Source organism: Brassica napus, chromosome C2 (genome assembly GCF_020379485.1).
Source record: "Brassica napus cultivar Da-Ae chromosome C2, Da-Ae, whole genome shotgun sequence".
NCBI lineage: Eukaryota > Viridiplantae > Streptophyta > Magnoliopsida > Brassicales > Brassicaceae > Brassica > Brassica napus.
Window position 1 is genome coordinate 5,726,880 of NC_063445.1, and position 12,411 is coordinate 5,739,290.

At 34.8% G+C, this 12,411-nt stretch overlaps 3 protein-coding genes across 11 annotated transcripts; 2 read left to right on the plus strand and 1 right to left on the minus strand.

Annotated features, from left to right (window-relative positions):
- Window positions 1-456: 456 nt before the first annotated feature.
- LOC106416602 (probable aquaporin PIP2-4) lies at window positions 457-2,461 on the plus strand. Its single transcript, XM_013857525.3, has 4 exons — window positions 457-1,132; window positions 1,460-1,610; window positions 1,763-2,048; window positions 2,147-2,461. The coding sequence occupies exons 1-4, from the start codon at window positions 832-834 to the stop codon at window positions 2,258-2,260; spliced, it is 852 nt and encodes a 283-aa protein (XP_013712979.1). The 5' UTR covers window positions 457-831; the 3' UTR covers window positions 2,261-2,461.
- A 2,973-nt stretch (window positions 2,462-5,434) lies between these two features.
- LOC106385027 (protein disulfide isomerase-like 1-4) lies at window positions 5,435-8,979 on the plus strand. Its single transcript, XM_048746589.1, has 11 exons — window positions 5,435-6,042; window positions 6,890-7,185; window positions 7,271-7,389; window positions 7,467-7,547; window positions 7,656-7,745; window positions 7,835-7,909; window positions 7,974-8,042; window positions 8,114-8,194; window positions 8,290-8,424; window positions 8,510-8,569; window positions 8,662-8,979. Exons 1-11 carry the CDS (start codon window positions 5,492-5,494, stop codon window positions 8,869-8,871), a joined length of 1,767 nt encoding a protein of 588 aa, XP_048602546.1. The 5' UTR covers window positions 5,435-5,491; the 3' UTR covers window positions 8,872-8,979.
- Window positions 8,980-9,029: 50 nt separating this feature from the next.
- On the minus strand, window positions 9,030-11,916 carry LOC106385035 (E3 ubiquitin-protein ligase MARCHF11). 9 transcript variants are annotated; one of them, XM_048746590.1, is made up of 10 exons: window positions 11,896-11,913; window positions 11,560-11,679; window positions 11,388-11,452; window positions 10,617-11,102; window positions 10,388-10,547; window positions 10,036-10,318; window positions 9,826-9,898; window positions 9,646-9,736; window positions 9,476-9,555; window positions 9,030-9,397 (listed from the first exon to the last, which is right to left on the minus strand). In XM_048746590.1, exons 3-10 carry the CDS (start codon window positions 11,448-11,450, stop codon window positions 9,206-9,208), a joined length of 1,428 nt encoding a protein of 475 aa, XP_048602547.1. In that variant the 5' UTR covers window positions 11,451-11,452; window positions 11,560-11,679; window positions 11,896-11,913; the 3' UTR covers window positions 9,030-9,205. The 9 variants fall into 9 exon arrangements, with proteins under 9 accessions (XP_048602547.1, XP_013680458.2, XP_013680466.2 ...); XM_013825004.3 differs by having other exon boundaries at window positions 10,617-11,105; XM_013825012.3 differs by having other exon boundaries at window positions 10,617-11,105; window positions 11,763-11,899.
- Window positions 11,917-12,411: the final 495 nt, after the last annotated feature.

The window sequence follows — 12,411 nt, forward strand, 5'->3', positions numbered from 1 at the left end:
TAACGTCCAGCAAATATGTTGGCGGTTGTCTGATATTTTAAGCCAGTTATTGTCCATTATAACTTCTATGGTTAGTTTTGGTATAGTTTGCAGTGGTCATTGTGATTGTATAGTGAATCATTATAGCTTTATACAAATCTTAATGAATTTATCGTCAATACCAAGACGTCCATGGACCATGGAAACCACTATAAAACCAATAATGCTCTAGAGAAGATCTCACTATCAAAACATGTGACAAGTTTATTACAAATGGAAAAAACTCAAAGTCAACAATTGCTATAAAATAAGATACAGAAGTCTAAGATTATCCAAGTTTTAGAATTGCTCTTAAAAACATTGGTTTTTGTTATATGATATTCCAATAGGAGTTTAGCCATAAAGTGCTACCCTAACTAATCCCCCAAATACGACCAGACTGAAATTAAATCCAACATACCTACTTTATAAGAAAACATAAACGAATGTTGATATATAAACCAATTAATATCAAAACTCAGAAAGTTAAAACATAATGCTGCATGCAATTATGCAAATCATTCTTTCATAACATTTACAAAGTAATAGCAAATTTGAGATGTTTCGCATAAATATACCACCAGCTCATTTGAGGCATATACGGATTTGATATGATTCGATTCATCATTATTTATAATATATACTTAACTGTACACATGATTATATAATCACAAAATGATCTGTCTTATAATGTACTTATGCCGAACCTTTGCACAGTCTGCGTATATATACACACACAACTAAACCCAAGAGCTACAACAAGCACTAAAACTCATCTATCTTTCTCTCTCCCTCTCATCATCATCTTTGGCCATGGCGAAGGACTTGGAGGTGCAAGAGGGAAGAGCGGCGAGGGATTACCAGGATCCACCCCCGGCCCCATTGTTTGACATGGAGGAGCTTGGAAAGTGGTCGCTCTATAGAGCGGTCATAGCTGAGTTTGTGGCTACACTTCTCTTCCTTTACGTCTCAATCCTCACCGTAATCGGGTACAAAGCTCAGACCGACACAAGCGCCGGAGGAGCTGATTGCGGCGGTGTTGGGATATTGGGGATTGCGTGGGCTTTCGGTGGAATGATCTTTGTTCTCGTTTACTGTACCGCCGGTATCTCCGGTACGTATACTAACGGTTCCAGTCACGGTACATAGATTGTCACATAACATATAAAGAGAAATATTATATAGTTTATGCAACAAATACATCAAAATATATTAATTGTATTAACAGAAATTTATATAGATCTCCTTGGTACGGTTTTAATTTCAATGTTTTGTCGAATAAATATCACTTTTAGGTTATCATATATATTTTTCTGTTCAGTTTGAATTAGTTTTAGATATGTTCGGTATGAGTAACTTCGGGTCGGCTTATCTAAATCAAGATTCAACCTTACATTTTAAATTGATTAGTTAATTTATTTGTGTTGTTGGTGTTTTATAGGTGGTCATATAAATCCGGCTGTGACGTTCGGACTGTTCTTAGCTCGAAAAGTGTCATTGGTGAGGACAGTGTTATACATTGTGGCTCAGTGCCTTGGTGCCATCTGCGGTTGCGGTCTGGTCAAAGCATTCCAAAGTTCTTACTACAACAGGTTCCATCATGTCTCAACACTCATGCGTCCAGATTTTAAAAGAGCCGATCAATTATTATTTTGTCTAAGCATCAGCCAGTCAAACCGTCTAGATATCGCTTTAATATATGATTACGATTTTTATTAACTAACAAAATTGTTAATAACACTAGATATGGAGGTGGAGCCAACCAGCTTGCGGAAGGCTACAACAAAGGTACCGGACTAGGGGCCGAGATCATCGGAACATTTGTCCTTGTCTACACCGTCTTCTCGGCCACCGACCCCAAGCGAAGTGCACGTGACTCTCACATTCCTGTTTTGGCGCCACTTCCCATTGGTTTTGCCGTCTTCATGGTTCATTTAGCCACCATCCCCATCACCGGAACTGGAATCAACCCTGCCCGTAGCTTCGGAGCCGCAGTTATCTTCAACCAAGAAAAGGCCTGGGACGACCAAGTACGTCATTAACCTTTTTATATGGATACGTTTTTCTATCAATTAAAATACAAATAAATTAATGATGTTTAATTATTTTACTTTATTTATTTGAGCAGTGGATATTTTGGGTGGGACCGATGATCGGAGCAGCAGCGGCTGCGTTATACCATCAGTTTGTTCTAAGAGCGGCTGGAATTAAATCTCTTGGCTCCTTTAGGAGCTCTGCTTAACTTGAATTGTTTTAATTAAGCCACAAGTTAATCTTTCTTCAAATGAGGATGATTACCTGTATTAAGCGTAAGCTACCTAAAGTTCAAAATAAGAAGCGTAAGCTACGTGTATCTTCTATTTATTTCTATGTTCTGTTTTTATAATTTCTTGGAATTTTCCCATTGGTCGCAAACCTGGTTTTAATTAATGTTGCTTTAAAATAAATCTCAATTTCCGTTTTTTCATTGAGTAGAGTTAACGTTAATTTCATTTGTAAGCTACCTGTATCATTTGTTATTTAAATTTCAAGTAACAAAAAGTTGAATGAATAAATGAATGAACAAAGGTGTTTGTGTAACTTTGCTGGATAGATGTATTATTCTAGTAATTATAAAAGTATAAGAGTTAGTTTAGTCATTACATGTATGATTAGAGTTATTATAAGTAATTTCTCTTAATTTAATTATAAGAACTTCACTAAGAGATTACCAATGAGGTTATCCTAATTTCTTAAGAATCAATAGATATGAATAAAGTATACAAACACAAGAAGAGTGTCACAAATTTATAACTTATTTGATCTATATATAGACCATATATAAACAATGTCAATCAAAATGATTAGAGGGAAATTCCACAAAAGAGTGAAAATCAACAAACAAACAAAAATAACTGCATTAACCAAATTGGTTTTCATGACTTTTCTTCACTCATTCGAAAGACCTTTTCTTCTTTTGTTATTCATTGTACAATCATACAAATTTTCCATCTTCGACACAGTTCCATTGGGAACCTTAGACACTCTCCTCCTCCATTGTTTCTATGGTCTCTAATCACTGAAACAAAGGCGAGCCCCTTATCACCAGTGTTGGTGGTGACCAACCATCTTCAAACCCTTTGATTAGGGTCTTTTTTCACCGATCCTATCCCGATATTAGTATATTCTTGAGAACATCAGTTTCAGCTTTTCAAGTGAAGCATGTTTACCGGTATTTTTGCTCCTTTAACACTTTTGCCACTCGTATCGCTGTAGTAATTTTAATTTGTTGTTTAGCTGTCGAGTTTATCTCTGATTGTAACCTTTCAAACCTGTCAGACGTTTAATTTAATATAAGAGTTTGGTGCAAAAAAAAAGTCAAGCAACAACTATGAACTATCTCATCTATTAAACCAATCAGATAAAACCCACAAACACACACACACACAACAAACAAAACAAAACAAAACCAAACATTAACAGATATAACAGAGAAGAAAACATGACATACCTTACTCTTTGCTTATATGTGTGTCCATTGCAGGAAGCAGACTTGTTCATGGTCCAGCTTATTCAAACCTACCTGCTTTCTCTCCATATCAGCTTACGATTTTTTTCCACCCAAGATCATCTCTCGCTGACAATAGACCACCAAAAAACTTGCCATCGTTTTCACCTTCACCTTCAAAGACATCTAACGTAGAAGCAGAAACATAAGGAAGCAAATTTTCATCAGTTGAACACAAAAATGAGGGCCAATTAAATCATGCTGATTATTAAAAACTACTCCCTCCGTTCTGTTATAATTGTCGTTTTAGAGTTTTTGTTTTGTGTCAAATTATTTGACGTTTCCAAACTTCTATGTAGAATACAGTGATTTTTGACTTGTTTATCCTTGCGTTAATAGCTATGAAAACAGAGGGAGTATAAAATAAACTTTAAAATCAATCGTTTTAGTAATATTCCGTTAATATTTCTTCATGCATCTATATTATTAAAAGAGAAGTACCCATTTGAAAATGTTCTTACTTCATTAATTAAATTTCCTATTTTTTTGCTTGTCTTTTTTCAGTTGCATTTATGAAATATCCTAAAACGAATAAAACTGCCGAATTTATTAGTTGTCTTTTCAGTTACATTAATGAAATGTGCTTAAATGAATTTAAACTTCCTATTTTATTGTTTGTCTTTTTCAGTTACCTTAATGAAATATCCTAAAATAAATTTGGACATAATGTCATTTAATCAACAAAAAAAACTTATGAGTTATCCTTACGTGCATAATTTTAATAATTGAGATTTTAAAAAACGTGCATCATTAAAATGTTACCTAAAATATACATCACTAATATATAACATGTATCAATAAAACTAGAATTTGACTCACACAATTGTACTGATATTATTTTCGGTTGATTAAATTAAAAAATATTTATTTATTCAAAAAATATTTAAGAATGACTATGTATTTAAAAATTATATGGTATTATTTGCTCATAACTCACTTGTCATTTGCTAAATTGTTAGAAATAAAATGTTAGCATAATATAACTCAGTTGTCATTTGCTAAATTTATGGTTTTTATTTATATTTTTTATTATTTAATTATAATATTTTGATTTTATATTTGAAAGAGAAATGAATTTTCTTTCAAACAATATTTTTGTAAATGTATTTTTTAAAAAATAATCAATTTAAATTGTTATTATCATTGAATATAATTATTTTTGACATAATTTGAGTTTTCGTTTACATCAAAATTTATCATATTTTAGGATAATTTTAATTTAAAATGTAATTTTCATATTTTTCAAACAAATTCTAAAAATATTTTTTAAATATTTTGTTATAATTTTTTAAAAAATATTGAGTTGCATTTCAAATAAAAAGGTAAAGATATTAAAATATATTCTAATTAAAATATGTAAAATTTAATATAGTTTTAAGGAAATGGTCAAAAAAAAATTACACATAAAAAAATCATGATTTTTGTTATCTGGGCGGATCATTATTTATATGATATCGCAAATGAAAGAAAAATTTATGTTTTTATAATTATCTAATTAACTATGTATACTCATTTTTTTATATTTTTTATATTTTTTTTATATGATATCACACATTCGTAAAAAAATAGATAGTTTAAGATGCAAAAAAAAAATATTTACTTAATGAATATAATATGAATGAATTTTACAAATACATCATTTAATAAAATAAATAATTAAAAACTGAAAATTCAGGATCTAGTTTATAAATTATACTATGTAAACCCCTTAAATAAAATTTAGTTGCTGTCAGAAAAAAAAAAGTCAGTTTGGATTCAGTTACTAAATTCTGGTAGAGAGCCGCATTAAACGTGGTCAACGAAATAAGTACTTGCCGTAATAAACTCAAAACTCCAATGAAAACGACGACGTTACAGTCAACTTAAGAAACCACCTTTGTCTTGTTTTCTCATCAGTGTGATCAGAGAGTTTCGCACTAAAAAAAAATGGCGTCCCGCGTTCTCCTCCTCCTCTCTCTCACCGCTCTTCTCATCTTCTCCGCCGTTTCTACTTCTTTCTCCGCCGACGTAGACGAGGAGGAGGATCTCAGCTTCCTCGAAGACCCCAAAGAAGAAGTCAAAGCTCCCTCTAAGCCACTTACCGACGACTTCGAAGGAGGAGAGGACGACGACGACGATGACGAAGAAGACGGAGAACATTTCTCCGATCTAGCCAGCCCAGACTCCGGTCCCTTCCCGGCGCCGGGTGTCGACGAGAAAGACGTTGTGGTCATCAAAGAGCGCAACTTCACAGACGTGATCGAGAACAACGAATACGTCATGGTTGAGTTCTACGCTCCGTGGTGTGGTCATTGCCAGTCTCTCGCTCCCGAGTACGCAGCAGCCGCGACGGAGCTTAAAGGGGACGGCGTCGTTTTGGCTAAAATCGATGCTACGGTGGAGAATGAGCTCGCTCATCAGTATAGCGTTCAGGGCTTCCCCACTATTCTCTTCTTCGTAGATGGCGAGCACAAGCCTTACACCGGAGGAAGGACCAAGTAAGTCATAATCTCGATTTTGAAACTAAAAAGTTTGAATCTTTTTTTTTTTTTTGTGATTTGTATTCAAAGTTCAAATCTTTAGTGTGAATTGAATTGAAACTTCAAATTTTTAATGTGATTTGTTTGACCAAAAAAAAGTGATTTGTATTGGAAGTTCAAATCTTACACTGGAGGCAGGACCAAGTAAGTGAAACTAAAGTTCAAATCTTTAGTGTGAATTGTATTGAAAGTTCAGCTCTTTAGTGTGATTTGATTTGAAAGTTCAAATCTTTAGTGTTTTTGTATTGGAAGTTCAAATCTTTGGTGTGAGTTGTAGTGAAAGTTTGAATCTTTAGTGTTATTTCTATTAAAAGTTCAAATCTTTAGTTTGATCTTGTATTATAAGTTCAAATGTTTAGTGTTTTTGTATTGAAAGTTTGTATCTTTAGTGTAATTTGTATTGAAAGTTCAAATCTTTAGTGTGAGTTGTGTTGAAAGTTCAAATCTTTTTTTAGTGTGATTTGATTTGAAAGTTTGAATCTTTAGTGTGATTTGATTTGTAATTGAAAGTTTAAATCTTTAGTATATGGGAAGGCCATGGAAACATGGTTCTTGCTTAGATAAGTCTCCTCTGTTTTTGATGTAAAACTAGATCGTTTGGCTCAAGCAACAGTCACTGTTAACAAATCTTTTTTTGGTTGAATTAATTTAACATTTTTTTCAAAAAAAAAAGAGAAAGTTCAAATCTTCAGTGTGAATTGTATTGAAAGTTCAACTCTTTAGTGTAAATTGTATTACTTTGGCGTTTGTTGGATTTGTTTAAAGCTAAGGGTTTCTGATAAAGCTTACTGCTTTGTGAATTTAGAGAGACAATAGTGACGTGGGTGAAGAAGAAGATAGGTCCAAGTGTGTACAACTTGACGACGTTAGATGATGCTGAGAAAGTGTTGAATTCTGGGAACAAAGTCGTCTTGGGTTACTTGAACTCTTTGGTTGGTGTGGAGCACGATCAGCTTGCTGCTGCTTCCAAAGCTGAAGATGATGTGAACTTTTATCAAACAGTGAACCCTGATGTCGCCAAGATGTTTCACATTGATCCGGAGTCTAAACGGCCTGCTCTTGTCTTAGTTAAGAGAGAAGAGGAGAAGATTAGCCATTTTGGTTGGTTCTTTTAATCTTTATTACACCTTTTGATTTAGCGGTGTTGTTTTGCTTATTATGTTTTGGGGTGATTATGAATCTGCAGATGGGGAGTTTGTTAAGTCTGGTCTAGTTAGTTTTGTGTCCGCCAACAAGCTTCCTTTGGTCACTGTTTTCACCCCAGAGAGCTCCCAGGAAATTTTTGAGAGTGCAATCAAGAAGCAGGTGTGTCAAATGTTTCTTAAATTTGAAGATGGCTTAGTGAATTTACTAACATGATAACATATATGTTCTCTTTGCAGTTGTTGTTGTTTGCAACTGAAAAGGGCTCTGAAAAGGTTCTTCAAGAGTTTGAAGAAGCAGCAAAATCGTTTAAAGGAAAGGTAGGATGGAACACATATGTATTATAAAGATATAATCTTTGGAGCAACGATGACTAAATGTTATCTTGGTAAGGTTACGTCTAAGAAGCCCTTTGCTTGTTGCAACAGCTCATCTTTGTATCTGTGGATGTGGATAACGAGGATTATGGGAAGCCAGTTGCTGAATACTTTGGTGTGTCTAGTAGCAATGCTCCTAAAGTAAGTAATTTCTTTTGTTTGTTTCTTATAGGTTTGAAAGAGTTGCACATTTGATATTTATACATCCTTTTTGGTGTGTCTGTGTCTAGCTTGTTGCCTTCACAGGAAATGAAGATCCTCAAAAACACTACTTCGATGGTGAAATCAAGTCAGATAATATTAAGGTACTTCTTTAAAGTTTCTTTTACTGGCTATAGATTGTTTGTTTAAAATGTAATTTTCTTGCAGATATTTGGGGAAGAGTTCTTGAGCGACAAGCTAAAGCCTTTCTATAAGTCAGACCCCATTCCTGAAAAGGTAAAGAAAGAAGGCTGTCTCTTTCTTTATCATTCATGTAACACTGGACTTAACTTTTTTGGTCCATACAGAATGATGGAGATGTGAAAATCGTAGTTGGAGATAACTTTGATGAAATTGTCCTGGATGAGTCTAAGGATGTTCTTCTCGAGGTACTATTGTGTGTACCTTAGTCCGTTAACAAACTTATATGGAATGGTGGGATTCATGTTTTCTCATATTCTTTTGTTTAACATGAAAAACACAGGTGTATGCACCATGGTGTGGGCATTGCCAAGCCCTTGAGCCAATGTACAACAAGCTTGCCAAACATTTAAGAAGCATTGATTCTATTGTTATAGCCAAGATGGATGGAACAACCAATGAACATCCCAAGGCAAAGGTAAAAAACATCTTTAAGGAATGTATTAAAGCCTTCAAGAGTTAATTTTGTTTTTTTCTGGTTTGGACATAAAAACTCTTTGCAGGCTGAAGGATTCCCTACAATTCTCTTCTTCCCTGCAGGAAACAAGACCTCCTCAGAACCGGTAGGTTCTGCTTCTTGGCTGCAAACGGTTTTGTGTTCTTAAACTCCCTCTAAAACAAAGAATTGTTTTTCCTTTGTTTGTGTGTGGAGCAGATAACGGTAGATGCAGACCGCACTGTGGTTGCATTTTACAAGTTTATGAGGAAACACGCAACGATTCCGTTCAAACTTGAGAAGCCTGCTGCATCAACTGAATCTCCTAAAGCTACCGAGTCCACACCAAAAGTAGAAACTACTGAGACCAAAGGAAAGCCTGAGAGCACCACAAAGAGTACAGAAAGTGATTCCAAGGACGAATTGTAATCCCAAAGCTAAGCAAAAGGGTATGAGTTATACAAATACATCTCCTTAAAGTTATATTGTATGATAAAGTTATATTTAGTTTGAGTAAGACAAATTTCAACACTTGAATCTTGTTTCAAAGGCCAAATTAATAAAAATCTTGCCGTGCAATCTATAAATCTAATACTACTGCAAACCTTTCATTTCTAGAGATTGGGAAAGTTGCAAACTTACAATAAATGTAAAGAAGACAGACAAACAAAAGAAGAGTCTTTCCACTTTTCTTTTTTCTTATACAAACCATACACAAACATTTAACCAACTACTGTATACATGAAGATTCATCTTTGCCTAACTACGCGGCATTTGAATGATGCTGAGAGGTTGTTGGCGTCTGAGCATGGTTCAGCTGCTGCTGATCTAGGCTTCTGGCTCGCCATCTACGTTTCCATCTCACAAACTCAACCATCACTGAACTTCCGCATATGCAGACACCAAATCCAGCAAATGTTGACAGGAGAACTGACAGAACTGGTTGCAACTCCACCTGTTTCGAACCAAGACATGGGATTTTAACAGTATCATAACGGAAGGTTAATGAAGAGATGCGTTGAAGAGTACCAACCACGGAGTAGAATACATGGGCGAAGAGAACCACCAAAGCAAACTGGACTGATGCGTATATCCACACAGATCTTCTCATCACTGCACAAAGATTTAAACCATAACCAAAAACATTTCGGATAAAAGGAGGGAGCACATTGAAAATGTTTTTTCAAAAAGATAGGTACATACCCATGGTTGATGCGGTCATGGATGCAAGAAGACCAAGAATACAAGAAAATGGCAGTGATATCGCTATTGCACTCGTACCCATTTTCTCAACCTGCAAATGAAACTAACTGTTAATCTGTGTATGAATGTCTAAATCCTGATGATTCTTGTTGTTTATATAAAACAGTAGAGATGGAATACCAGGAGCTGCTCAAGGAAGCAGAAGTAAGCAAGCATACTGATGATTACTAGAACCGGGATCTCCTGCCAAACTCTGTAAATAAATAACCATTTAACCAAAAGAAAGTTTTAGAATGTTTGAACAAAACTTTAGAATGTTTGAACACTCTATAAAGTTCTAACTTCTTGCAGAAACTTTGGACAAGAATGTTAGTATTCTTTTTTAATTACCTGTAACCAGTGATATCAAGCTGATGAACACCAGAATTTCGAATGCTTTGGATCCTTAGGAGTGTTACAGGTAAGTTCTTGACTTCTTGTTTACACACCTCACAGGTTTTGTTACCCTTTATGGTGAACCATTTAAGAGCACAGTCTTTGTGGGCAAGAGCAAGTTCTCCTTTGCAACTACACTCCATTTTCAAAGTCTCTCCTCCTTCACAGAGATCCACCAAACAAATCCTACACACTGCTTCTTCCTCAGGTATGTCTTCTCCATCAGCTTCACATGTTTCTGTTTCAATAGATTTACAGTGAATTAAACATATAATTATAAAACCGATAGAACCATGGACTTACTTACCGGTATTACCAGCCTCTGATGCATTTGAGAAAACGTCTCCTTCCTTTACACGAGGAGTAGAAGGAATGACTCTGAAGAATGAGTCATTTCTCTTTAAGCTTGCTTCCTTGTCATTAACAGGCACAGAGAGAGATCTAGCTATCTGCACCCTTCCTTTGCTCTGCAATACCAAGTATAAGTGTACCTAAACGGTTGTAAGATACTTCACAAGATAAAAAAGAAAGCTTACACTTGGAGTTTGAGGAGCAGCGTTGCTTCCTCCATGAGCTGACTCTGACTTTGAAAGAACAATGGGAGTCACAGGTAGAGATGAGGTTCTCTTGATCCTAGGGGTAAACAGCTTTGAGAGTGATAGTGATCTCGATATTGAAGCCTTCTCCTGCAATGAAGAAGGAGAAGATACAACATCCCCTTGTCCCTTTTCGATATCGGTATGAGAGGTTTTTGGTTTGAAGCCAGCTTTTGGGATTATATTCTTCAGGGAAGATTTTCCCCGGGGAGGAACATTAGAAGAAGCAGGACCAGGAGAAGTTGAAGTCAAAGAGAAGTTCACTCTTCTTGGAGTTGGACTAGGAGTTGGAGGCATTTTGATTACAACCGAGTCTTCAGGAGAGAGACCAGTTGCTCTTGAGGGTATCTGCAAAGATAGGTTCTTTCTCCTCCATTGTTGAACATTTGTAGAAGTCCCTTCTGTTATAGCATATGATCCTTCTGCCTTCTTGTTAAGAACAAAGATGAAAGTAACAAAAGAGTTCTATTAGACTTAAACAACATATCAGTTTTTTTTTTCTGGGTCAAAAACAACATATCAGTTAGCAACACTAATCAGACACTAAGGTTACCATAACAATTTGATCTGCTCCAAAATTACTAATTTTTATACATATCAAGCAATTAAAACAAAAAAAGCTCTCATCATCAAAACCACAATTTTTATTATAGACATGTCTAATTCATTCCAAAATTCATACTTGCATACATATACATATGTTGTATGTACCTGATTTGAAGAAGTGGTAGAGTCACCATGGCTTGAATCAAGAGGCTTCTCCTCAGTAGCCATCACTATAACAAACAAGGAGAGATTGATTTCAGACAAACCTTTTAATATCCTAACAAAAACTCAAATTATTATTCACCAAACAAAAGCAGTGTGAGAGGGGAAGAGAAACCTTAACAATAGAACAAAACAGAGACTTTTATTACAAGGGCCAGACAAGAGCTCAGAAGAATAATGATAGAGTCGTCACAAGGTTCCACAGTTAGTTAGAAGAAAAAGCGTGACACACTACCTGAAGTACAAGAAACAAAAGAAACGTCCCTTAAAACAGAACAATCCAAACTTTCCTGAAGACCCGCCCAAAAAGGAAGAGACCTTTGAAACAAGAGGGAGGGAGGGAGGTTGTTTCTTTATCATCTCGAGATTAGTGCTTATAATCGTGGGGAATGGAGTAGAGAGAGACAAAAGCATGATTCTCATGTCTGTAGAGAGAGAAAGATGGGCCTACCTCTCTGCTGTTCTCTAAAGATTTGCCCACTTCTATATTTTCATTTTCATAGTACTACTACGGATTAACCCGGGCTACGCCCGAGATTTTTTATTTTTTTTAATTTAAGTTGTTAAATTATTTATATTTAGGTTATGATATATATTTATATAAATGTTAAGATGCATGTCATATTTAAAATTTATTTTTAAATTTTAACACGTTAAATTAACATATTTTTTACTATTTAAATATTTTTTTGTAATTTTGTTGGCTATCTAGTTATCATATTTAGCAAAACTATTTGTTGAGTGTTGCAATAAATGTTTTAGATATTTAATTAAACTGCAGAGTATTTTCGGATCGACCATATGCTCAACAATCGATCGATCTGTAAAAAGATGGTCGATCTCCTTGGCCAGGTAAGTACAATTTTAACAAAAATATCTTTGATTTTCAAATATTAAGTATATAACTATTCTTTTGAATATAGTTTTTTTGAATTGTATTTTTTTGATTAAATTATTGTATTATAAT

Bases quoted from the DNA above. Each gene is read 5' to 3' on its own strand.
- LOC106416602 (XM_013857525.3), top strand. From the start codon at position 832: ATGGCGAAGGACTTGGAGGTGCAAGAGGGAAGAGCGGCGAGGGATTAC. The intron at 1,611-1,762 runs GTTCCATCATGT...TAATAACACTAG, and splicing joins CAAAGTTCTTACTACAACAG to ATATGGAGGTGGAGCCAACC. The intron at 2,049-2,146 runs GTACGTCATTAA...TTATTTGAGCAG, and splicing joins AAAAGGCCTGGGACGACCAA to TGGATATTTTGGGTGGGACC.
- LOC106385035 (XM_013824982.3), bottom strand. From the start codon at position 11,450: ATGGCTACTGAGGAGAAGCCTCTTGATTCAAGCCATGGTGACTCTACC. The intron at 11,106-11,387 runs GTACATACAACA...GTTCTTAACAAG, and splicing joins CTACCACTTCTTCAAATCAG to AAGGCAGAAGGATCATATGC. The intron at 9,737-9,825 runs GTATTCCATCTC...TTTCATTTGCAG, and splicing joins GCTTCCTTGAGCAGCTCCTG to GTTGAGAAAATGGGTACGAG.
- LOC106385027 (XM_048746589.1), top strand. From the start codon at position 5,492: ATGGCGTCCCGCGTTCTCCTCCTCCTCTCTCTCACCGCTCTTCTCATC. The intron at 7,390-7,466 runs GTGTGTCAAATG...TTCTCTTTGCAG, and splicing joins AGAGTGCAATCAAGAAGCAG to TTGTTGTTGTTTGCAACTGA. The intron at 7,746-7,834 runs GTAAGTAATTTC...GTCTGTGTCTAG, and splicing joins CTAGTAGCAATGCTCCTAAA to CTTGTTGCCTTCACAGGAAA.